The 22,759-nt window shown below is 57.7% G+C and overlaps 6 protein-coding genes across 6 annotated transcripts; 1 reads left to right on the top strand and 5 right to left on the bottom strand.

The window, feature by feature from the left end:
• Positions 1-39: 39 nt before the first annotated feature.
• CH63R_00185 (fungal specific transcription factor domain-containing protein) lies at positions 40-3,841 on the top strand (the record flags this gene model as incomplete). The annotated part of the gene is made up of 6 exons (XM_018295160.1): positions 40-262; positions 626-849; positions 1,498-1,598; positions 1,662-1,886; positions 1,951-2,565; positions 2,623-3,841. 6 exons carry the CDS (start codon positions 40-42, stop codon positions 3,839-3,841), a joined length of 2,607 nt encoding a protein of 868 aa, XP_018163522.1.
• A 737-nt stretch (positions 3,842-4,578) lies between these two features.
• Positions 4,579-6,553, bottom strand: CH63R_00184 (Sugar transporter; the record flags this gene model as incomplete). Its single annotated transcript, XM_018295159.1, has 5 exons — positions 4,579-4,997; positions 5,080-5,715; positions 5,822-6,086; positions 6,199-6,397; positions 6,522-6,553. The coding sequence occupies 5 exons, from the start codon at positions 6,551-6,553 to the stop codon at positions 4,579-4,581; spliced, it is 1,551 nt and encodes a 516-aa protein (XP_018163521.1).
• A 4,011-nt stretch (positions 6,554-10,564) lies between these two features.
• CH63R_00183 (Histidine kinase group protein) lies at positions 10,565-12,992 on the bottom strand (the record flags this gene model as incomplete). The annotated part of the gene is made up of 2 exons (XM_018295158.1): positions 10,565-12,680; positions 12,823-12,992. The coding sequence occupies 2 exons, from the start codon at positions 12,990-12,992 to the stop codon at positions 10,565-10,567; spliced, it is 2,286 nt and encodes a 761-aa protein (XP_018163520.1).
• A 1,239-nt stretch (positions 12,993-14,231) lies between these two features.
• Positions 14,232-15,668, bottom strand: CH63R_00182 (phosphotransferase enzyme family protein; the record flags this gene model as incomplete). Its single annotated transcript, XM_018295157.1, has 1 exon — positions 14,232-15,668. The coding sequence occupies one exon, from the start codon at positions 15,666-15,668 to the stop codon at positions 14,232-14,234; it is 1,437 nt and encodes a 478-aa protein (XP_018163519.1).
• A 2,317-nt stretch (positions 15,669-17,985) lies between these two features.
• On the bottom strand, positions 17,986-19,959 carry CH63R_00181 (Saponin hydrolase; the record flags this gene model as incomplete). The annotated part of the gene is made up of 1 exon (XM_018295156.1): positions 17,986-19,959. The coding sequence occupies one exon, from the start codon at positions 19,957-19,959 to the stop codon at positions 17,986-17,988; it is 1,974 nt and encodes a 657-aa protein (XP_018163518.1).
• A 702-nt stretch (positions 19,960-20,661) lies between these two features.
• CH63R_00180 (uncharacterized protein) lies at positions 20,662-22,540 on the bottom strand (the record flags this gene model as incomplete). The annotated part of the gene is made up of 3 exons (XM_018295155.1): positions 20,662-21,755; positions 21,832-22,382; positions 22,410-22,540. 3 exons carry the CDS (start codon positions 22,538-22,540, stop codon positions 20,662-20,664), a joined length of 1,776 nt encoding a protein of 591 aa, XP_018163517.1.
• Between the last annotated feature and the right edge of the window lie 219 nt (positions 22,541-22,759).

The raw sequence follows: 22,759 nt of genomic DNA, 5'->3' as shown, positions 1-22,759 counted from the left end.
GGAGAGGGGAAGGCAAAGCGGGAAGTGTCGTATTAGACTATGCCGCCGATCCCCTCCCCTCCCCTCCCTCTGCCCTCTGGGCCCTCTTCAAGTCTCAAGAACACGCCGTTGCTGCTGGTAGGTGCCCGCCCTTCCATACGACGCGACGATTCCGCGGCATACGGAAAACCAAACCCCAAGCAAGCCCTTTTTCCCCTTGTCCTGCTTGCTCCCCCTTTCTTGTCTCGCTTCTTCACCTGTGGTTTGGGCTGGGGTATGGTATGTATGGTCTAGCCTCGTCTCCCCCCTTCCCCTGCCTTGCCGCGCCTTGCCTCGCCTTGCTTCGCCTTGCCTCGCGCTCCTCTTCAGCTTAACAAACCGGCGATTGCACCACGCTACGGTCCACGGGTATTGCGGGAGACCGTGGCGCGATAGGTAGAACAAGGGCTGCCAGACTGTGAACGACTCGCGCACCGTCGTCTCGTCTCAGACAGTGTCGTTCACCTGCGCCTATGGTGTGCGGATACCCCAGCACTCGCCCCCCTCCCCAGACACCTACCTGCACAGAACACTACCTACTTACTTCGTCCACTGCTCATCCCTCGTGGCTGCGCTTGGGTTCTGCTGCTGCACTCCTGCACCGCAGATCAGTTCGCCGCGTTTTGGTCCTTTGACAGCCGCACACTTTTAGCCGCCCCAAAGATCCGAGGATCGCACCCATCATCGGTTGCGACCCCTCTAAACTCTCTCGCACTCTATCAAGCCGTGAGCCTCGATATCCCACAAGTTTGCGACCGCCGAAGCGCCATCTGCTACGCCACACGCGACACCGCGCTTAGGACGACGACGACGACGACGAAGATCTGTCCGGTTCGCATTCGTGTACTCGCCGCCAGCCCGCCCCCCTGCCACCGCTGAGCGACATTTCTCGGTTGCTTCTTGAGTGTCTCAAAGTCTCGTCAGCGACAATCCGGCCTTAGCTCGACATAGACGGACTGTAACGAGCCCACCCACCATCCTCTATTCGCCCCGGTCTTCAGGCCATTCGCTGTTTCTTCACTACTGCACTGCGCCTTTTCGTTTGACAGACAAGAGATACGTAGAGTCGGCAAGAGTCGCTTAATCTCTCATCCCTTTGGCGCACCAGACGTCAAGCTACTCCTCCCGTTCGTCACAGTCGGCGTGCGATTCGCCCGTCGACCTCAGATCCGCTCGGTAGCGCGGCCTCGAGGCACGGCGGCACCTCGTTTCCCCGTCGCGTTCAAGTCGCTCCAATGACGCGGTCCAGTTTCTCCGATAACCCCTTGTTGCGGGTATCACGGCCTGTCTCGGCCTGCTCGCGATGTGAGTTGTCATGGTCGCGGCTGACTGCTTCTGTTTCATGCGAGGCTAATCTTGCCCCACAGGTCGAGCAGCAAAAGTCAAGGTATATCATGCCCTTCCCCGGCTGCTCAGGCCCTTGATGCATCCATCCCATCAGTCGGGCTCACGCTGACGCATGTCTTGCTGCTCCCTTAGTGTGATGGAAAGCTCCCGGCCTGCACCGCTTGTGAGAAGGCTGGCCGTGAGAATGAGTGCTCCAGCGCCAACGACCAGTTCGCCAGAGGCAAGGAGAGAAGGTTTGTCGACATGCTCCTTGCAGCAGCACCTCTTGTCCTGCAGCCGAGCTAATGGCATGCCAGTTACGTCGCGGCCCTCGAGCTTAGGGTCGAAAAGCTAGAGAAACGACTGGCGTTTGCCAGGTCGCGCAAGGCGTCGGTCAACCTACATGATATCGACGAGGCTACGGCAGCCCCTGCTGACCGCAAGGACTCTTTGGCCAACATCCGGGCTGCTATCCATCGCAAGGCTGCCCGTAAGAGGGAGGACTCGGACGTCAACTCACTCGTGTCCGATTTCGGCTTTTTGTACGCCGCCACACCCTATCCCCTTCCACTGCGTCTACGCCACCAGCGCTGATGTCTGAACTAGGTCTGTCAATGCAACGACGCGTGATTTCGAGCCGTCAGTGAGCGGCATGACGTTTGCTCGCCTGGTGTTAGCCGCCGCAACTAACGACGATGTGCCCGACCCGACGGAGGATAGCTTCCCGACAAGGGCCGAGGCCTTTTCCATCGTCCAGTATTACATGGCCAACATCTACGCCCTGTTCCCTTCCTTTTCTGAGACGCATCTGCTTACGGTTCTCGACGACGTCTACCAGCAAGATGAAAGGGTCAAGGATCGCCTCAAAGATGCCGACTTCTGGCTCCTCTACATGGTGCTCGCCATTGGGTACATGGCCCAAAGCAGGGGCAAGCAGGACGAGTACTACCGTCGCGGCCTCGACTTCGTGGCTCGCGCATTGCCCTTTGCCGACAAAGCTTTGATGCCGGGCTATCCTACACAGATCCAGTCGCTCATCCTCTTCACGCAATTCTCGATGCTTGACCCCGCTCACTTTGACAGCTGGTATCTGATTGGATTCGCAAGTCGGGCTGTGGTCGACCTGGGCTTTCACCAAGACCCACCGCAGCTACAGGTCCCGGACAAGGCGGCGCTCGATCTCAGGAGGAGGATGTTTTACAGTGTCTACGCGCTCGATAGGTGAGCTGGCCTCGACGGCAACGGGAACGGGACAGTGTTTACTAACATCGCCCGCAGGACTATCAGCATGATTCGCACCAGATCCTTTTCCTTCACCGACGACTCAATCAATGTCGAGTACCCCAGCAACTCAGGCCTGTCCTCGGGACCCATCACCGGTCCGCAATCCGCAGACTCGGCGTTGGTGCTGTTCCAGCTCCGGCGCCTCCAATCGGAATGGTACCAAACACTCTTCCAGGCAGACTCGGCACCCCTGCCTGATGCTGCTTCTTTTATATGGCAAATGTGTCTCGAGATGAGGGAGTGGCACGAGTCTTTGCCAGACAACCTCTCGTCGGGTGTTCGAGAGCTCTTTGAGCTTGAGCTGAGATACAGCTACATCTATTGCCTCGCACCCAGTGATCGGTCGCCTCACTTGACAGACTACGCGCGGAGACTCATTTTCGAACACGCCATCGCATACATGAACACGATCCACAACGTCGCCCATGGCGCCACGAACTCCGCATTCTACACCTCGCTGGATGCGCTCAAGGTCTACTTCGTAGCCATGCAGTTCCTCACCGCCCTAAATGCCGCCCGCGAGCTGCTCATTTCCGAACAAAGAATCATCCCGCCCATCACCCGTCCGGGCACTGCGCCGCCTCCACCCCTTCCACACCGGCCCATCGGCGGCGAAGACAGCTTAGATAGGAGCATACGATGCCTCCAGCAGGTGTTTGAGACGTTGGATAGATTTTCTCAGCGGTGGGATATCGCGTCTCAGCTCAAGACGACGTTCGAATCCATTTCTTCGGATCTGTTCTCTTGGCTTCAGGTTCGGCGCCAGATGAGGAAACAAGGTCAGCTGCCACAGCAACAGCAGCATCACCAGCAACAGCAACAGCAACAGCAACAGCAAACGCAACAACATCAACAACAACAACAACAACATCAACATCAACAACAACAACTCTATCAACATCAACAACAACATCAACATCAACATCAACATCAGCACCAACACCACTCCCCAACGCCCCAGGGACCCTCGCCACCACAGGCCCAACTTCCATCCTACCCGCCTCACCCTCACCCTCATCCCCAGGTCCTCATGGCGGCGCCTCAGATGCACATGCAAGGCATGATGCAGCAGCACCAGGGTCAATCAGGCCAACCCATGATGCAGCAACAGCAGCCTCAGACGGGGCAACCAATGATGCAATATAGATGGGTCGATGGGACGGGACAGACGATGACTGGCCCTCCTCCAGGACAGGGCGGACCGGCCATGTGAGTAGATGATATTCTACAAGGAGGGTTCAGGTGCCCATGTATTCTTACCTTATGAGACAATGCTATTTTCAAACCCAAACTAGGAATAGTTTTGTGTCTTGCTGCCGGGGCTATGTGCTTATTCCGTCTTGTCAACAAGATGTGACAAACTTGCATGCACGAAGTAGAACTTCATAAAGATCCTAGTTGGTCATGTCCGGGGTTGAGACGGTGACTATAGCTTGTTCGTCTTTCTGCGGACTCTACTGGCATCTAGCTTGATGAAGTATCAAGAGCCTATCCGATCGAGGTTCACTTGTCCCATCGCACCTCTTGGGCTATGTGATGTCCAACATGGAATAAACCCCTATATCCGACATCTGAGCCATCTGAGCTGGGGCTTCATTGTGGAAGCGCATCACGAGTATGCAGGTATACCTCGATGTGCACAGCAGTGACCATTCCAAGCTTGCTCCACTGCTCAGAATTGATCGAGGTTGGCCGGGCTTCGGTTGACCGATGTGGCGAACCGGAAGGCCGACTACTAAACGTAGACAGGTGTTCACTTGGGGTTCACGGATCAAGAGTTGGGAATGGCACATGGCAACCTATTAATTCCACATTCTGGGGTATAATGCGACAACGGTCGACCACTACTGGGTGACTCGATGTGCTGTGATAATAGTACACCAATCCGCGTTACTCATTACTCTCTCTCTCTCTCTCTCCATCTCTCCCTCTTGTCTCGATCCAACCTCCTTAAACAACCTGCCTCCGCTCAGACTGCTGCACCTCGGCCCCGTCCTTGCTCCCCGGGGCCCGGTCGTGCGCGTCGTGGGCGCCGTCGTGGCCGGCGACGCCGAGCATCTGGCCGCCCTTCTCGGTGTGGTCGGCGCCGCCGAAGAGGCGGTCCATCTGCTCGAGCGGGATCTGCTTGGTCTCGGGGATGCAGAAGTAGACGAAGACGCCGAGGACCAGGTTCATGGCCATGAAGAAGAAGAGGCAGTTGAGGCCCTCGTTGGCGAGGAAGGTCGGGAAGAACTGCTGGAAAATGGTGTTGGCGACGTTCTGCATCTGCGAGCACATGCCGACGGCCTGCGCGCGCACGTTGACGGAGAAGATCTCGGCCGTCCACATCCAGGTTGTCGCGCCCCAGGTGGGTTTGTAGAAGAAGATGACTTTAGGGGGGGGGGGGGGGGTATCTTGTTAGCTCCCTGGGTCTATATAACATGGAAAATGCGGGGGGTGGTTAAGGCTTACATAGGAACAGCAGGAACACAATGGCAATGCCGACGGGCTCGCTCTTGGTGCCGTCGGCGGCGGTGGGGGTCTTCATGCCGACGATGGGGACGATGAGCATGCAGACAGCCATGCCGGCGGCGCCGACCATGAAGAGCCAGCGGCGGCCGAAGCGGTCGGCGGTCCACATAGCGTTGAGGGTGAAGAAGATGCCCATGGTGGCGTTGAGGGCGTTGATGAGGTTGATGGTGTCGTTGGAGGGCCAGACCTTCTTGTAGATGGCGGTCGAGTACGAGTTGAGGGTGCCCTGGCCGGTGAGCTGCTGGCCGACGTTGAGGGCGAAGGCGAGGTATAGGCGCTTGCGGACGGAGGGGTCCTTGAAGAGGGCGCTGTAGCTGCTGCTGATGGCCTCCTTCTCGTACTCGATGGCCTCGCGGATCTGGAGGAGCTCCTCCTCGACCTCCTGCTCGGTGTCGCGGATGCGCATGAGGGCGGCGCGGGCGGCCTCGACGTTGTCGTTCTTCTGGATATACCAGCGCGGGCTCTCGGGCTGGAAGGGCAGGGCGATGATGATGATGATGGGGACGAGCATCTGGAAGATGACGACCATGCGCCAGTCCCACTCGCCGAGCTGGGCGCGGCGCTTGGAGCAGGCGTCTGTGTAGGAGAATCTAGTTGTCAGTCTTTTTTTTCTTTCTCTCTTGCTTTTTCCATCGTTGGCGGCATCGGGACAGAGACGAGAGGAAGGAGGGGGCAGACGCACAGTTGATCCAGTAAGCGATGAAGCTACCCACGGAGTAGAACATCTGCCAGCAGGCCATGATGTGGCCGCGGATCTCCGAGGGGGCGACCTCGCCGATGTAGACGGGGCCGGCGGTCAGGGCCATGCCCTGGCCGAGACCGATGATGACACGGCCGGCGATGAAGACGCCGATCTTGTGGTGCGGGGTGAAAGTCTGCATGAGGGTCGCGACGATGGTGACCATGCAGCCGATGGCCATGCCCCAGCGGCGTCCGAGGTAATCGGCCTGTGGCGAGGAAACTCTTGTTAGTCGGCGGTGTCTGGGGGAGCAGGCGGCGTCTCTCACGCGCTGGAATGGAATGGAAAGGAGAAAGGGCAGCAGGTGGGGGTGGGCTTACGATGGGGCCGCCAATAAAGAAACCGGCGACGATGGCACCGATGGTGTAGGCGGTGTTGACGAGGCCGATGAGCTGGGTGTCCCTCTTGAGGTCGACGTCAACCCAGGCGAGCCAGTTCTGCGAGCCCTGGAGGGAGTTGAAGACGGAGGCGTCGTAGCCGTAGAGAACCATGCACATGGCGGCCATCAAGGAGATGTACCTGCGTCGACACTGTCAGCGTCTGGTCTACACGGCAAACACCCTCTAGAGGGTTAAGCGAGGGGGGGGGGGGGGGGGGGGGGGGGAGACACAGGGGAGAGACATATAGAGAGAGGTTGACTCACCAGTTGTACACTCTTTTCCCGGTGGGAGCCATCTCGACGACGGTTGCTGTCGTCAAAGACAACACTGGGGATCAGGGAAAAGAAGTCGTTATGTCGTCTGGAGAGGGAGCGAGAGAGACGTGGGTCAGGGCAACTCTGGCAGAAAGAGGTGAATGAACCCAAGTTTGAAGGGAGTGAGTCGGTCGAGGAGGGAGAGAGAGGAAGGGACACAGCGAGAGATGGGAGATGGGAGGGTTTGTCTTTAAAGGTTTTATCACCAAAAGCGAGAGAGAGAGAGAGACACACACACAGCGCGGACACACCTCATCAAACTAAGCTCGCAGCCGGATCCCCGCAAAGGAAAACCCAATCCCCCATTTTCCCCGTCTCCCCTCATTCCCCCGGTTCTACGTTTCCCGCGACTCCAGGTAAAGCTACGAATAGATGGACAGATAAACAGGGGAGGTAGGGAGGTAGGGAGGGGGGATACGGAAACGAGGCATGGACTTGCCGCTTCCCCATAATTATCTCGAGGGCCGGTCTGGCTGCTAGTGCTGGTTCCGGGGGAGCGGACGTGGAGTTTGGCAGGTTTGGCAGAAGAAGCGCCGAGGGGGGGGGTGAGCGTGACCGTGAGCGTGAGTGTGAGTGAGAGCCAGAGAGTCAAGGCCAGATAGTGACAGTGAGAATGAGAGTGATGAGGGACTCCTTGGACCCTGTGAAGTTCCTACACTGAAGCCCTCAGCGCTGCGAATGTCGTCAAACGGCTATATCTTCACGCCCCCCGGTTCAAGGCTCGTCGTCCATCCACCACCGGGCAACACGAGCCGAGCGGCGGGACAAGACGAACCCAAGGAATGCGGCGAAAGGACGAAATCTCTTGGCGCGGCGCGGGTGCGTGGGCGTCTCTTCCCCAGAACCCTAGTCAACTATCTCCCCCCTCCTGGGAAACCCCCCCCCCCAAAACTGCCATCCTTGTCAAGGTTGTCACTCACCCTTTACATCGTACCCTCGGAGGGGGGGAGGGGAGGGTGTTTGAACTGGCGGAGAAACCCCATCTCTGACGTTCCACCAATGATAATTCCGCCTGGGGCGTTCCCGGTCATGGACAACCCTGACAAAGTGGATAATGGCGAACCTTTGGCGAGCGGCGCGAGCCAGTCACTTTCAACGCCGCGTGGTGGCTGGTCTGGGCAAACGCTTGTTTTTCCTCACATTGAACAACGTCTCCTCCCTTCCGTCCTGTTTGTGCGGGTGCAGGGTCGCCAGCGGAGATGCTAGCAGCAGCAGGAGCAGCAGCTTCATGTGGTCTTCCTTATCGCACAGCCTTGACGCGTGCGCTTGTGAGGACTGGAGAGTGTGAAGACAGGCCGAAGTGGTGGTTGGGTGTGGTAGTAGACAGGCGTCAGTGATGGCCCTTGGCGCTGCACATGATGCCTCCCCCCCCCCCCCCCCCCCCCCCTCCCGAAGCCAGATGCCGAGTCCCGGCTCCGGCCACGCCTTGCCGTGGGCTCCAACGCTCCCGAGTCGTGGTGACCGTACGCCATTTGCGTCTCTGGTTGTTTCATCCTGAGAGACGTATTTTTGGTTGACGCAGTAGGCTGCTGTTCAAAAGAACGAACGAACACATGGGTGGACGACGCCGTCTGGTTGAATGGACTCGAAGGCATAATCCTCGACAAAAAAGAAGAAGAAAAAATCCCAAAGGGCTTCGCATGTGAAGTCTGACACGGGCGAGTTGGTTACCGCATCCCAGCAGACTCTCTCCCCATCCATGTTTATTTCGGGGGGGGGGAGGGAGGGGAGGACAGGCCCATTAATCATGCAGCCCGTCCGATGCAAAAGGCCCCTCGACTGTGGGCGTGGGAGATCCGTTGGAGACGAGAGTCAGCCAGCCAGCCAGCCAGCCAGCCAGCCCGGTCATACTGTCCGGAGGATCCATTTGTCAAGGGTTTTTTAGAAAACCACCAGCTCTCCCGCTGTTTTTGCTGATCTCGCCTCCCGTGAGAGAAAAAGGGGCAAAATGAAAATCAAAAGAAGGCGAGGTTCGATATTGCTCGCGCGCGCGAGACGGGCTCATGGACAAGCTTCATCTCCACGCAGGCCAAGACGCCCTCAAAGGCGCACGACAAGCCCCGGCAGCCCTCCTTCTTCGGCGATTAAATGGGATGAGCAGTCCAAGAGAGCCAGCCAAGAACGGCGATTCCGCGCATCCCGCGTTGGCACTGCAAGCCACCCGACGCCCGCCAAGAAACACCAAGCAAGTGTGTTGTCTGCTTGCACTTGAGATATCGCACACCTGTGTTCTGCTTGTCTTTCTCCCCATCCCTCTGGTCCCGTTTGACTCGAGGCTCATGAAGTGCGGCATGTGTGTTCCCCAAGTGCCTTGGCAGACGGCATTGTGTCGCCGTTGAATCCCAGAAGCCTGGATACCGAGGGGGGACAGGGAGAAAAAAACGTGGCGGCCAAAAGCGGTGACACCACCCACCACACACCACCCTCTTTGCCACGTCTAGATCACGGGGGCGAGGCGCGTTGGATAATTTTCGACCTCCTTGAGTGATGCTCTCACCAAAATCCCCCAAACTCGCGGCATCCCGGCACCTCGCCTCCGCCATTGTGAGTCGAGACCCCATTTTAACATCCTCTCCACTTCATCTCCCCCGGACCCCAGACGCCGGTGCCACAATCCGGAGCAAATGATGGAAATCGAACCACCATAGATACAAGTCCCCCCCCCCGCCGCCAGGCTGGCAACCCCATCCTATCCATTCAGCTCTAGGGAGACCGCTTCAAAGAGAAGAAAACCAGTGAGCCATCCATCGGAAGGGGATCAAAGGTGGTCCCGCTTTGCCCCCGAACGTGATTGATGGAAGAAATGAACATTCCCCAGACGGGGGGAGCCGGTCAAGGCCACAAAAATGCCTAAAGCAAGATGTACAGACACCGGAAAGGATCTCTCTTTCTTCCATGGATGCACATCCACATCCATACTACCCCTACTAGCTGGCCGCTAACTAGTGTCGTCGAGAACACCACCGCCGCCGTCTTCGCCGGCTTGTGGGGACGGACGGACGACTGTCTCCCAGTCATCTCGAGAGGCAAACACGCACACAAGCCACGGGTCCCTGTCGCAGTCAAGGCTGTCAGTCTCCTTTCCTCGACGGTCCAAGGGCGCTTACGCACGCTACTATCTCACTTCTGCACTCTGCACTCTGCACCCTGCCGACGTGTGCATGTATGTATACTGCATGCATCCATACATGCATATATACGGCGGTCAAAAGAACGGGGCTGATAGGAGATGGACGATTCTGCCGACAGATTCGTTATGCGATTCCATTAGCTTTGGTACCGAGAGGCTGGCTCGCCATCGTCGGCCGCGCCATCTTCATCTCTCAAAGCTGGACCCCTTCTCCGTCTCGGCGTCAAGTGCCTGTTTGCCCGTTGGTAATATCCGGATGACGGAATGGACTGCTGCGATGGACAGACTAGACTGTGAATCGTCTCTGGGCCTTAGGCTGTCTTCCCGCCCCCCCCCTGTTTGCGCGCCGATGGGCTATCTCGTCTCGAGAAAATCATCTTGATGTGATTTCCCTTTGACTTCCATACTTGGCCGTACTCGAATGGTTTCGATTTCCAGCAGACACGCGAAAAATGCCAACAACTGCTTCAAACGAGTTCTGAATACGGTACTCGGACTCGGTAACATAAAACGGGCATGACTACATTACGGAAACTGTCCAAGTGATTGCGTGGGCACAAGCGGCGTAGGGCGAGACTCGGGAAGGTAGCATGGCGTAAAATTTCTTCCATTTTCAATACTTCAGAATTGCTGACTGAGCAATTCTGCCGCTATCGTCATCACGAAATCCTGTAGGCGAGTACGGGTGGCAGAAAGGTGACCGACTTCCCACGATCCTAAGCCGCTTTCACTGATCCTCTGCGACCGACGACTGGCGTACCTCGAACGTTTGAACGGGTTCCTGTATACATTTCGTTTTGGAGAGGGGGAGGGGGAGGGCGGGTGTCATGCAATTCGCTGTGGCTGGGTTGAATCTCAGCTTTCAAGCGGGTGTGTCAACTGCCCGCGCAGCGTCGCCGAGCGACAGGTTCGCCAGGCTGGCCGCCACAGTCTCGGTCCCCGTGGCGTCTTTGTGCTTCTTCGTACCGGTCCTCTTCTTACGTTTGGCGGTTCCGAGGCTCACCGGTGGGGCTTCCAATATCCATCTCGCGATGGCGGCGGCGCGCTCCGTTAAGATGGGATACTCCCTCCCATCGTCCACGCTCCATCGGCGCAGGGCTGGTGAAACTGGACCGGCGGCCCCGGACTCCGGCCTTCCGTTCGTGTTGTTGTTGTTGTTGTTGTTGTTCTTCAGGCTCATCAAGTAGGCATGGTCCTCCTCGGCGCGCTTCTGGCGTGCCGTCACTGCCGCCCGGAACCCGGCCTCGTCAATGACCCTATCATCGTCCAACGCGTCCATGATGGCCTGCTGCCGGATTCTCTCCTTGCGCTGCTCCTCGCTCTCGCCCGCGCCGGGCAACGTGCTAGCGTCCCTCGTGATGGCGGCAGCGGCGAGGGCGGCTGCTTTGGGGGACGGGTGGGTCCTGTTCTGCTGCTCGCCGAGCGGCCCGTCAAAAACAGGGAGTGGCGCAGGGGCACAGAGCTGCTCCCAGGACGCCATCATCTGGATCCAGTTTTGCGCCCTCCGTATAACCTCGATCCAGTCCGCCCTTGCCGGAGATCTGCTGGCTTGGAAGATGGGATATCCGTCGGCGAGACGAGCCAGTCGAGCCACCATGTACGCATGGCGGAGGAGCTCCTTGGTAGATGTCTGGACTAAGCAGTGGCAAAGTAGCAAAGAGTGAAGTGCTTCTGTCAGCAAGGGATGGTATGTGATGGCCTCATAGTTGGCCGGCTGCACTGGACCTGACGGACGCACGACCTCCTGGGACGGGTAGGGTGGAATATCGGCCGGTGGGACAGCAGCAAACAGGTCGGACAAAGAGTATGGCTTGTAGGAAGGGGTGCTCCCCGCGTCGGGCACGCGGGGGTGACGGATGCCTTTGGCGGCGAGGTTGACCTTCTCGGTGAACTCCTTGGATACCTTCAAGGGCAGATCTGGGGTGTAGTCGAAATTCGACAAGTAAGCCATGTAATCACGGAGCGCTCTCTTGGCATACGTCTTGACGAGCTTGCGGTGCTCCAGCCGGCTGCTAGCCGCCTCCTTGTCCGCCGCCGTGGGTTCTGGCATCTTCTCGCTCGATCCAAGTCCGTTCTCTGGGTCGAACAAGCCATTCGCACTATTGGGGGCGCGGGCCGCCTCTCCGTTGACAGGGGTCTCTGGCAAGCCATACACGACGTGCTGGCACGCAATCGTCAGATAAACACCCGCGCGCTGGAACAACAGCTGTGTCTCCAAGCTGCTGGGCTGCTGCTCCTCCATCAAGATGACGTCCTGGGTTCTGCGTGATCCGTTCACCATCTGCAACCCCTGGGAAGATGGCGTCCTGTGGAGCGGCTGGTGGAAGCGCTGCACTTGCAGGGCGGCGCTCAAGTCCTGTGCGGCCCCCTCGAAGTCGTCCTTGAAGATGCGGACGGTGGCCCTGGTGCGCAAGGCTTCTCCCTCGGTTGGGCGTGCCGAGATGACCTCGTCCAGGGGCTGCAGGCTGGTGCACTCGGCCATCTGTCGCGAGGGTATTTTTTCGTGGAAGAAGTGGACGTATTTAGCATCCGGGTCGTCCTTGCTGCGCTGCAGAACTAGAGCGCCGATGTCCTCGAGCGGCGAAGCGCCCTGCATGGTGGCGACGCTGCAGGCGATCTCGTCGAGACGATAGGCGCGGGAGAGCTTCTGGCTCGCCTGCTCCCTCATACGGAATTTGCGCTCCTTGCTCAGCTTCGTGCCGTGACCGTTACCGACGCCGAAGCCCAACGACGACGCATGGCCGTTGAGCCCGCCATGTACGTTTGTAAGCGTGGGCGAGGCGACATCGCTGGCTGCGCGGACAGCCAGGTTCGTGGCTTCGTCGACCAAGCGACGGATTTTGAGGAGGTCGAAAAAGACGGCGGGATCGATCGGACGGGGTCGCGGGGCATTGTAGTTGATGTTGGCGATGGTCTCGAGGATCTCGATGGGCATCTGCAACCAGGGGCCGTGGAAGGAGGAAATGAAGCGCCAATGCCTGTTGCGCAGTCTCTGTTAGTGACGAGCCTCCCGGCCGACGACCCCACGATATCAATTCTGTCGCTGGAGGAGGGGGGGCGCAATGTTTCGGCGCGAAGACACCGACGACGCGGGGCCGAGGAGCAAGAAGGAGAACAGACTTGTTGCGACAGATGATGAGGGCAGGAGCTGCATCGGCAATTGCGCTCGTCGACTTTTTGGACGCCGGGGCCTTGGACGAGCTGCTGGACGAGGTTTGCGATGCGCTCCCGCTGAGCACGCCGTCGCTGAACTCGTCGAGCGTCGTCTGTTTGTTCTTCTTCTTGGCCATGGTCGCACGGGGTCGATCGATGAGAATATGGGCAGCGAGGAATCGAGACGGCAAGGAAAATGTTCGTCGGGGTTTCCTCTGGGCGCGCTCGCACTCGCACTCGCAGTCGCACTCAAGGGACGGTGACGGTGACGGTGACGGTGACGAGGACTGTGACGGCGAAGGCAATGGTGAAGAAGGTGGGGGATTTTATCGTCCAATTGATATTAAGCTCATGGTAATTATTAGCAGTATGTTTATTCCGACGCAGCTCGTTCCGTATGCGCGCGATGGCCGGTTGGTTGGTCGGTTGCGGAAAAAGGAGAAAGTAGCGATGTCGATTTCCAGCGCGGAACGAGACGTCTTTTTCCCCCCCTTGAGTGCGAACTCGAACTCGAACTCCCTTCCCCCTCTTCCCTGAACAGTTCCTGCCAGAGACCATCAATCATTGTTCTTTCCTCAAGACATCGAGGGGGGGACAGCCACGGGAAAAGAGCATCACGTGAAGAACTACATCCAGATGAGTCAGCATACTTACCTCAGCAACCATGTCAGAACTCTAGTAGATAAGATAAGATAAGATAAGACGGATGCTCCTGGATCATGATAGTCGAGGCCTGCATCTGCATGACCCCCGGCAATGCTATTTCCTAGCATGTATAACTATATAGAATAGCCTCCCAGGTATAGGCATTTCCTAATGATATCGTTTCCGGATATGGGAGTTACTGTTATTAGTGCCTTTGGCCACAAGAGCTCCCGACCCGGAGTCCTTTGCCCTTCTCATCCCCATGAACGAGAGCCCCTTGTGTCTCTCTCTCAACGAAGAATGCTAATATCTCTACGAGGGTTTGGTCTCGAGCGGCCAGCGAAACCCATCTGGCTGCTCTTACTTCCTCCTAGCCTTGCCTTTTGTAAGGGCTTCAAGTGTAGTAAGGCCCTCGTCAGCTAAAAAGGGGGGATAGTTACATATGATCAATAAACGTCCATTCCGTCACACAATCGAATCTGGCACCACTTGTAAATCTTTCATACATCCCCTCTACCTCTGTCTTTCTCTTTTTTGATTTCAATTCTTTTAACTATTTTACCAATCTGAATTAGATCTGGAGTAAACAAACAGAACTCAACATTTCTAGGCGAGAATGCCATGAAGCTGCTAGCCGTTTGGGCAAATGCGAGAATGCATTAACTCACAGAGAGAAAGGCCCAGCCTTTGTTTCTATTAGGCCGAGCCGGAGACACTTGGTCGTTAACCACCTACTCGTTGTCATCAGCCTTCTCATCGGGGAAACGCATTGCGCATTCCTCCCTGTATTCCTTCAGCTGTGCCATCTTCTCCTCCACGGCGGCGTCCATCCCGGCGCGCACCTCGGGCTCGAGCAGCGCGGCCGCGTCGCCGCCTTCGTGCAGCACCTTCCAATAGATGGTGTCGACGTCGTAGCTTTTCCGGGATGCGAAATCGAACCAGAACCGGCCCGTCGCCCACGAGGCGCGCATCCGGGCCGAGAGCGGCGGCCGGTCGTCTCCGTCTCCGTCTCCACAGGCATCCCGGCCTTCCTCGGCCTCGACCGTCTCGAGCATCCGGAGGAACTGTTCCATCCGGGGTTCGTAGAGGTCGCGGAACTCCTGCACGGCGTCGCGGTCAACCCAGCTGCCCGGGTCGGCTAGCAGCAGCCACCAGGGCGGGTCGTGCGAGAACTGGGCGGGCATGGCGTTGGTGAACTCCCAGTCGAGCACGGCCGTGATTTGCATGGTGTCGGGGTCAACGAGCATGTTGGCCGGCCGGAAGTCGTCGCAGAACGGGGCGAAGGGGCCTGCGTCGTCTTCGGCGCTGCAGTAGGTGTCGACGAGCTGGAGGTAGCGGTGGCGGGCAATGTAGCGGGCGCGCGCAATCTCGGGGGTGAAGGCGAGATTCCGCTGGGTACGCAGGTGGACCAGGTGCTCGCGAGCCACGCTCTTGAAGAAGTCGCTGGCGCGGCCGAAGCTTGTGGTCGGAAAGCCGTCCGCTGGGTAGCCTGCGGACGTGGCCAATTCGTTCATGTTGTACGTCAGAGGTCTCTTGGAAGAGGACCACACATCTTTCCCGCCCCCAGGCTCTCCAGGCTCTTTTGAAATAGCGCCAATACGCTTGAACTCGAGTCGAGACAGCTGAAGCAGATATCCGGCGACTTGCCGGTAGAAACTGTCCAGCAGGGAACTGTCCAGGTCCGGGTTCAAGATCAGTTCCTGCTGGTCGTCGTCGGTGGGCTTCTGGAGAATTCTCGAGGCCAAGGTGCCCTCGACAAAGTCCATGATGATAAAGGGGCCGAGCTGCCGCGGACTCTCGTGGGTCAAGCCCCAGGCGTGCACAAAGGGAACCGGGATTGTTGTGTTGTGGCGTATGAACTCGATGGCGCGTACTTCGTTGACAAGCTTCTCTTCCAAGAAAGCCGTCGAGATGTGGCCTGGCTTCGGGAAACGGATGACGGTGTCGGGCCCGTCATCCTCAAACCTGATTCGGAAGCCCAGGTTGAAGGCGCCCTTGAGGTAGCCGACGACCTCGGTGGCTCGACCCTTTCCTCGACGGTCGGCAACAAATCTTGCCAGGTCGATCTTGGCATCGAGGGCTTTTCGGATCCAAGCGCGTGCTTGATTGTCGCCGTTGGTGTCTTGGAGAGTATCGAAGCAAGTGCTCAGAGAGAGTGTATCATACATGTTATTGCGAGCATAGAGCTTGTCTTGTCATGAAGACAGAAGGTCACATTATTTGCAAAGGAGAACTAGGGTCTAAATAAGCGGTGGCTGCTCCGATACCTTTTGGGTCATCTACATGACCCATGGATGAGGGCACTGCATGCGAGCGACATGACCGCCTAACAACAGCCGCCATTGATTCGTCGAATAGTGAGCAGGTTTTCTCCCTATATATAGATGCCTAGCAGATATATGTAGAAGGAGGAAGGTTGATCTGGCTACACCTGAGGAGCGACAGAGTGGCACAATAAGTCAGACTACCCACTTTTCGGCACCCCCCCCATTTCGGCACCCCAAAAATGCCTCAAATGCCTCATCACCAGAACATACCCCTCAACTTTCAACATCAACAACATTTTCTATACTTATGCGAATAACCTCATTTTTTCCTCAGAGCTTCTTTTCAACCTTATGGGCCAGTATACCGAAGATGAAGTCAATCAGGCCCTTGACGCAATAACCAACGGCATGCCCATTAAGAGGGCTGGTCAGGTGTATGGCATCCCAAGATCAACACTTCAGTATCGGATTAAGGGCACTCAACCAAGGTCAATTGCCTTTTCTGACCTGCAGAGACTTTCTGTTAGTCAGGAGGCTAAACTGGCTGAATGGGTTCGCATTCAGCATGCCCTTGGTGTTGCCCCAACCCATCTGCAAGTGAGGCTATTCGCAGAAAGGATCCTCCATGCCATGGGGGATACAGAGCCTATAGGAAAAGGCTGGATCCAAGCCTTCTTGAAGAGGAATCCATCAGTCAAGGTCCAGAGAAGTCGCCCTATCGATTCTAGGCGTGTTAATGGGGCATCTACTGAGGTCATCAGGGACTGGTTCAAACTACTCGCCATACCAGAGATCACCAGCATCAAACCAGCTAATAGATACAACATGGATGAGACTGGTATCCTTGAGGGCCAGGGATCTAATGGGCTGGTGCTGGGCATGTCTGAGACGAAGTCTGTACGTAAGAAACAGCCTGGATCAAGGGCATGGGTATCCATCATCGAATGCATCTCTGCCCTGGGCCATGTTCTGAATCCCCTCGTTATCTATAAGGGCAAGGCAGTCCAGCAGCAGTGGTTTCCTCTAGACCTTGGCCCTTATGAAGGATGGCAATTCACTGCAACGGAGAATGGATGGACTTCAGATGCCACTGCAGTTGAATGGCTGCAGAAGGTCTTCATCCCTCAGACTCTTCCTCAGGGCAAGGAGGTCAGGCTGCTGATCATGGATGGACATGGGAGTCATACAACGACTGACTTTATGTGGTTATGCTATATAAACAACATCCATCTATTGTTCTTACCGCCACATACCTCCCATGTCCTCCAGCCACTTGATCAGTCAGTCTTCAGCCCTGTCAAGGCAGCCTATAGGAAGGAGCTTGGATACCTTGGTCAGTGGAATGATTCAACTGTTGTAGGCAAGAGGAACTTTATAGGCTGTTATCAGAAGGCTCGTACTGCAGGTATGACGATGCAGAACATTAGAAGTGGTTGGAAATGGACAGGGTTATGGCCTGTCTCTATGGCGAAGCCTCTGATGAGCTCCCTACTGCTCCCATCAACACCAGCAGCATCAGGATCATCTGATCAGGTCAGCAAAGGGCAGTCTGGAGGCAAGGAAGCTGAAGGATGGGTATCTGCGTCATCTGCAGTGGCATGGTCGACGCCAAGGAAGATGAAGGATCTAGCTGGGCAGTTGAAGCTATTCACAGAGCTGGAGAATGATGCCTTTACTCAACGCCTTCTATTCAGGAAGGTAAAAAAAGGCTTCAGCGAGCAGGCATATGAGCTGGCAAATACCCAGCAGAAACTGGAGCTTCTGCAGGCCCAAGTCACCAATACTGCAGTAAGGAAAAGAAGGGCAGTCCAGCTGGATCCTAACACTAAGTTCGCCAACATCAAAGACATCCAGCAGGCGCAACTTAAGGCTGGGGAAAAAGAGGATGATGCAGCCGAATCCAGCGACTCTGAATACCCTAGTGAAGCTGAAAGCTGTATTGTTGTTGCATCTAGAAGAAGTCAATGATTAATTGAAGTCGACGAGTATGATGGGAATAGCTTCATTTTTGGGGTGCCGAAATGGGGGGGGTGCCGAAAAGTGGGTAGTCTGACTTAATGCCTTTGATTGATTGGTTTTTTTTTTTTTTTTGATAGATGATTCATTAAATGTTGACTGGTCAAAATATGTTTCTTCCTCGAAGCCCGGAACCAACACACCATCGACACCCATTCTGGGACCCAACATAGTAACCCCTTGTGCTCCCCCTGCGCCCGGTCTACGTGCAATTCGCCGGCTGCACCCATTTCTCGCCGTTGACGGTCGTGACCAGCGTCCCGCTGGCCCGGAAGATGTTCCTCATGATGTCGATATCCAGATGGAAGCCGTCCGCGCTCGTCCTCTTGGTGCCGTTGTTCGGCCCCGTCTGAACGAGGTCGGAGAACCAGTCGACGCTCTCCAGCGTCGGCGTCGGGTTCGTCACCATCACCATCTCCGTTCCCGCGAGCACGTTGACCCCGTCGTCGGAGAAGTCGTGGTACCTGACGGCGACGGTCCTCGGGCGCCCGTCCTCGACGCCCGGGGTGATGGTGACGTTCGCCCAGCCGCCGACCTTGCCCCTGAGCGTGAAGTCACCAAACGTAGAAAACGGCCTCCCTGGGACGTGGCTTCCAGGGACGTACGGGGTCGCCCAGGGGATGGTGTCCTCGAGAGGCTCGACACGGGCCCGCGACACGGGCTTCCGGCTCGTCAGGTGGGCCAGCATCATTCGCTCGGTGCGGCCGCCCGGTGCCGTGGACGGATAACAGGGCAAAGGGTTCTCCCCGCCGCAGTCCGGGGACGTCGTCAGCGCCTGGTAATACACGATGCGCGTCCCGTCGTTGGACCACTTGGGGTCGGCGCGGCCGTTCCACTCGGGGTCGTTGACGGCGCCGCTGCCGGGGACGCCGCTGCCCTCCGCGTTGATCTTCTGTCCGATGTAGGAGCCGCGGTCGCCGTGGGCGTCGATCAGCCACGGTTGGAAGAAGCGACGCTTGCCGTTGTTCCTCGCCGACGAGACGGCGCTGGCGGTCAGCAGGTCCGTCAGGGGCGGTACGCCCCGCAGGCCGGCCATGAACATCTGTCTGCCTGTGCCGCGGGTGTCCATGGCGACCGTCCACTGGTCGTCGGGAGAGATGTCGACGGGGTCGACGTACTCCGGGTGGGCTGTCAGCCGGCGTATGTTCCCGGTGTTGAGATGGATGGCGAAGACGTCCATGTTGGATGACTCGGCCGGGTACCCGATGTACGTGACTTCTTTCCCCGATCCACTGAAGCCGCGTAGCTCACCGACAGTGATGGCATCGTAGTTGATCCGGAGCTGAGTGCCGTCTGCTTCGTCGACACCGATTGGGGCCTTGCCATTCGGCTCCAGCAGAATGCTGACGTTTTCCAGGTCATAACGAGGGACAAGCGGCTCGCCGGTGGTGGGCGACGGGTTGAAGGCCAGCCTGCCGATGTACGAAAACTGGCCGACCTTGCCGGAATCGAACGTGAAGGAGCTGAAGCCGAGGTGCTCGTTGCCCGGATGGATCCGTAGTTCCCGGATGGGTCCTCCCGGGCCCAAGCCGTCCGCGGCCGTGTTCCAGCGAATCGGGTAGACGCGGACTCGATCCGGCGTGCAGGTCTCGCTCGCAAGGTTAGAGGAGCACTCAATGATGTGCGGGCCGGCCAACACGCGGCTGCCGTCGCCGAAAGCCTGGGGGTAGTCGAGCTGGTCGCTCCGCCCGAGCTGGTTCTCTTCCGGGACGCCGCAGGTGACGCACTTCCACGGGTCTCCGTTGGGGAAGACGGTGCCGTCGGCCTTGACGATGATCAGTTGCGGCCCGCTGTATATGCTGGCCGGGTCTGGGGCGGCGGGGGCGCCGGTGAAGTTCACTGAGGCGATGACGTGCAGGTCGTCGGGTAGGAAGTCTCCGTTCTGGAGAGTGGGCGATACGCCGATGCATCCCGTTCCGCGAGGGTTGATCTCCAGGGTACAGCCACCGACATTCTCGTCCGCCGTGACCGGAGGCAACGGGAGCTCTGTCACGGTGATGGGTTCCGGAGGGGGAGGGGGAGGCACATCGGCTTTTGGGTACGAGGGTCCCGGTTCCTGAGGGCTGTACAACTCAGTAACTACATTAGAACCAAGCCGAATTTGGTCTTCGCTATCGAAAACATAGCACATGCCCCTTCCGAACAGGAGGCCAGGGAAGAGTGCTGTGGACCGCATTGTGGGTGGTGTTGAAGCAGCCCGCCCCTGATTGATCGACTTGCGGATTTGAGAACCAAAACGGAACGAGAGAGCCTGGTGTGTCGTTTAAGAGTCCAATGCCGATTGTTGTAGAAGCAAAAGAGGCAACGGGCTTGTCAGGAGAACATGTAGCTTGAATTATTGGGCAAGATGTGGGGAGTAATCCTGAGCAGTGCCGCAGCCGCACACGAGGAGGCGACGCCCTGCTCGATGGAGTGAGTGCTTTACCAAGCCTGGGAGCGTCCATAACCTTCTCAATGGCACCAGCGCCAGCTTGGGTACTCGGGTCTGTTCTCATCGACGGATCCGAAAAGCCCAGCCGCGAGTGGGTTCCGAGTATCCGTACTCGGGATATATACGCGGAACAAGGTCCGGTCAATGTCAGTGCGAACCTATCTATACGCGTATAGAGCTGGGGGTGGATGACGTCTTCCGCGGGAGCCAAAGCTAACGAACCATTTCCCCCGAGGGACAATTTCAAGGGGGCAGGCAAACCGGAACAATCTGTTCATAAGTTGATGGCCGCCGGCCAGCCGTCTCATTGACAATGGATGGGCCTTGCCGTACTACCGTGGCTATGAGATGATAAAAACAACAACAACAACAACAACAACAACAACAGCAACATGTCTCCATCCATCTTCACCATCGATATCCTTTGAATAACTACTAGTCCTTGAATCACGACAGCTCGGCAATGATGATGGACGTCTGCAGCCCCAGCAACCCGTCTGTTGCGACCAAACCGCCGCCGTCACCCAGCTCCCAGGCCACATCTCCCCAGAGGACCTCGACGACCTTGCCGACCCCGACGCCCTCCGGCAGAACGACTCGGATCTCGCCCCGGATCTCCTCGTAGTTGAGGTTCACGACACTGATCAGCGCCCGCCCCTTTCCCGCGTCCGCCCACACGGCGGCATCGACCCTCTTGGCCCCTTGGACGGCCAGGTCCTGCGTCCTCCCGGCCCCCAGCAAGAGCCCGACCGCCGTCTCGTCCGTAAACACCCCGGCCAGCCGGCTCGTCAGGCCCTCCAGCTCGTCCGTGGCCGGGTAGTTCCACATCACGATGCCCTTGGCCCCATGGTTCACCGCCACGACCGTCATGACGACCTCCTCGTCCGCCGTCGGGTACCGCGCCCAGAACGTCTCGTTGCCGAAGGCCTGCGGCGCGAACCACTGCGTCTTCTGCCACCCCAGGATCTCGTCGCGGCGGTGGAACTCGTCCAGACGCGCGGGGATGTCCTCGAACCGGCCCTCGCAGTCGTCGCACCCGCAGCAGCCGTACGTCGCGTTGCACTCGGTGCCGTAGACGGTCGAGAAGGTCGCGTTGATGGCCACGGGGTACACGTCGCTCATGACGATGTCGGCGCCCGCGGCGTACTCGGCGTAGTGGAAGTCCCAGCAGTTGAGGGCGAGGGAGACGGGGTGGTACGGGTCGAGGGCCCGGATCTGCTCGTACGCGATGCCCGTCGAGTTGGCCGGGTTCGCCTTGCCGTCGGCCTCGTCGCTCTGGTACCACAGCAGGATGGACGGGTGCGTGCGCAGGCGGGTGACCTGGTCGACCATGTTTGTGAGGTTGGGCCACGTCCAGAGGACGTCGTAGCGGAGGTAGAGGCCGAGCTCGTCGGCGCGCTGGAGATACGGCTCGAACTCGTCCCAGGGGAAGGGGATCTCGCCGAGGCTCCCCGTGGGCACGATGTGGATGACGTTGTACCCCATAGCCGCGAACTCGTTGAGTGTGTCGACGCTGTCATTCCAGTAGAGGGTCCATTGCGCTGTCATCCGTCAGAGAGATGTCCGAGGAACGCACACACACACACAGAGCGGAGGGAGAGAGAATGATGATCGTACTGTAGTAAGTGTACGCAAAGATGAGATCCCACGGCGCGTCTTTGCCTCTCTGCGCTAGAAGCCCGCCATGGAGGTTGTCTATGCGGGCCACACTGCCGTAATCTTCGGGGTACGGAAGGTAAGAGAACTCGGTCCAGTCCTCGTAGACGTGTGTCGAGTCTATCGTCGTACGGACAGTGATGTTGTAGGCCTCCATTCGGGGAGTCAGGGAGCCCACTGCAAGAGCCACCTCGTTGTCCCGCGACCCGAGAGAGACGTGTTCCGTTGCGAGCACATTGTCTCCGAGAAGAATCTCGATAGCCAGTGGCTTCAATGCCGCAACCGAGGAGTTGTTGTGGCCGAAGCCGGCGGGAAGTGGCGAGCCGACCTGGTTCGAAACAACGGCATCGATGAGAAGATTCGCTGTGGCGTCCGTTTCGAGATAAATGCTCAGGCGCGGCCGCACTTTCAGTCGCAGGAGCGGAACGTCGGAGATGGCTGGCTCAGAGAACCAACCGCCTGGGTCGAAGGAGGAGTCTCTGTAGCCCGCGATGAGTCGAACGATTCCGGGTCTGCTTCAGGAGGCTGGGTTGACCTACGTAGAACGGTAGGCCTTGCCGCACCAGATATCCACTCCTTCGGGGTTGTTGAACCGGACGGCTTGTCCTTGAGCAAAGAGTGGCAACGCAATCAAGGCCGCAATGGCCTTGACCGACCTGACAAACAGCATCTTTGATGTGATGATGCCCTCGTCTATTGCCGATAACAGCGCAGCCAGCTTCGTCACGATTCCGAGTGAACGGACTTATATGAACAGAACCCAGGTTCCTTCGACCCTGGCCCATGCCGTTGGATTGTTGCTTCGCATGCAGATGAGTGGACCGTCGTGCCCCAGCAACCACGCCATGGCTATCAGTGGCCTGAAGCTTTCGTTGCCTTCATGAAATCG

The sequence above is a fragment of the Colletotrichum higginsianum genome, chromosome 1, assembly GCF_001672515.1.
Source record: "Colletotrichum higginsianum IMI 349063 chromosome 1, whole genome shotgun sequence".
Lineage (NCBI taxonomy): Eukaryota > Fungi > Ascomycota > Sordariomycetes > Glomerellales > Glomerellaceae > Colletotrichum > Colletotrichum higginsianum.
The sequence above is the reverse complement of the archived record's forward strand: the minus strand, read 5'-3'. Positions and strand labels throughout refer to the sequence as shown.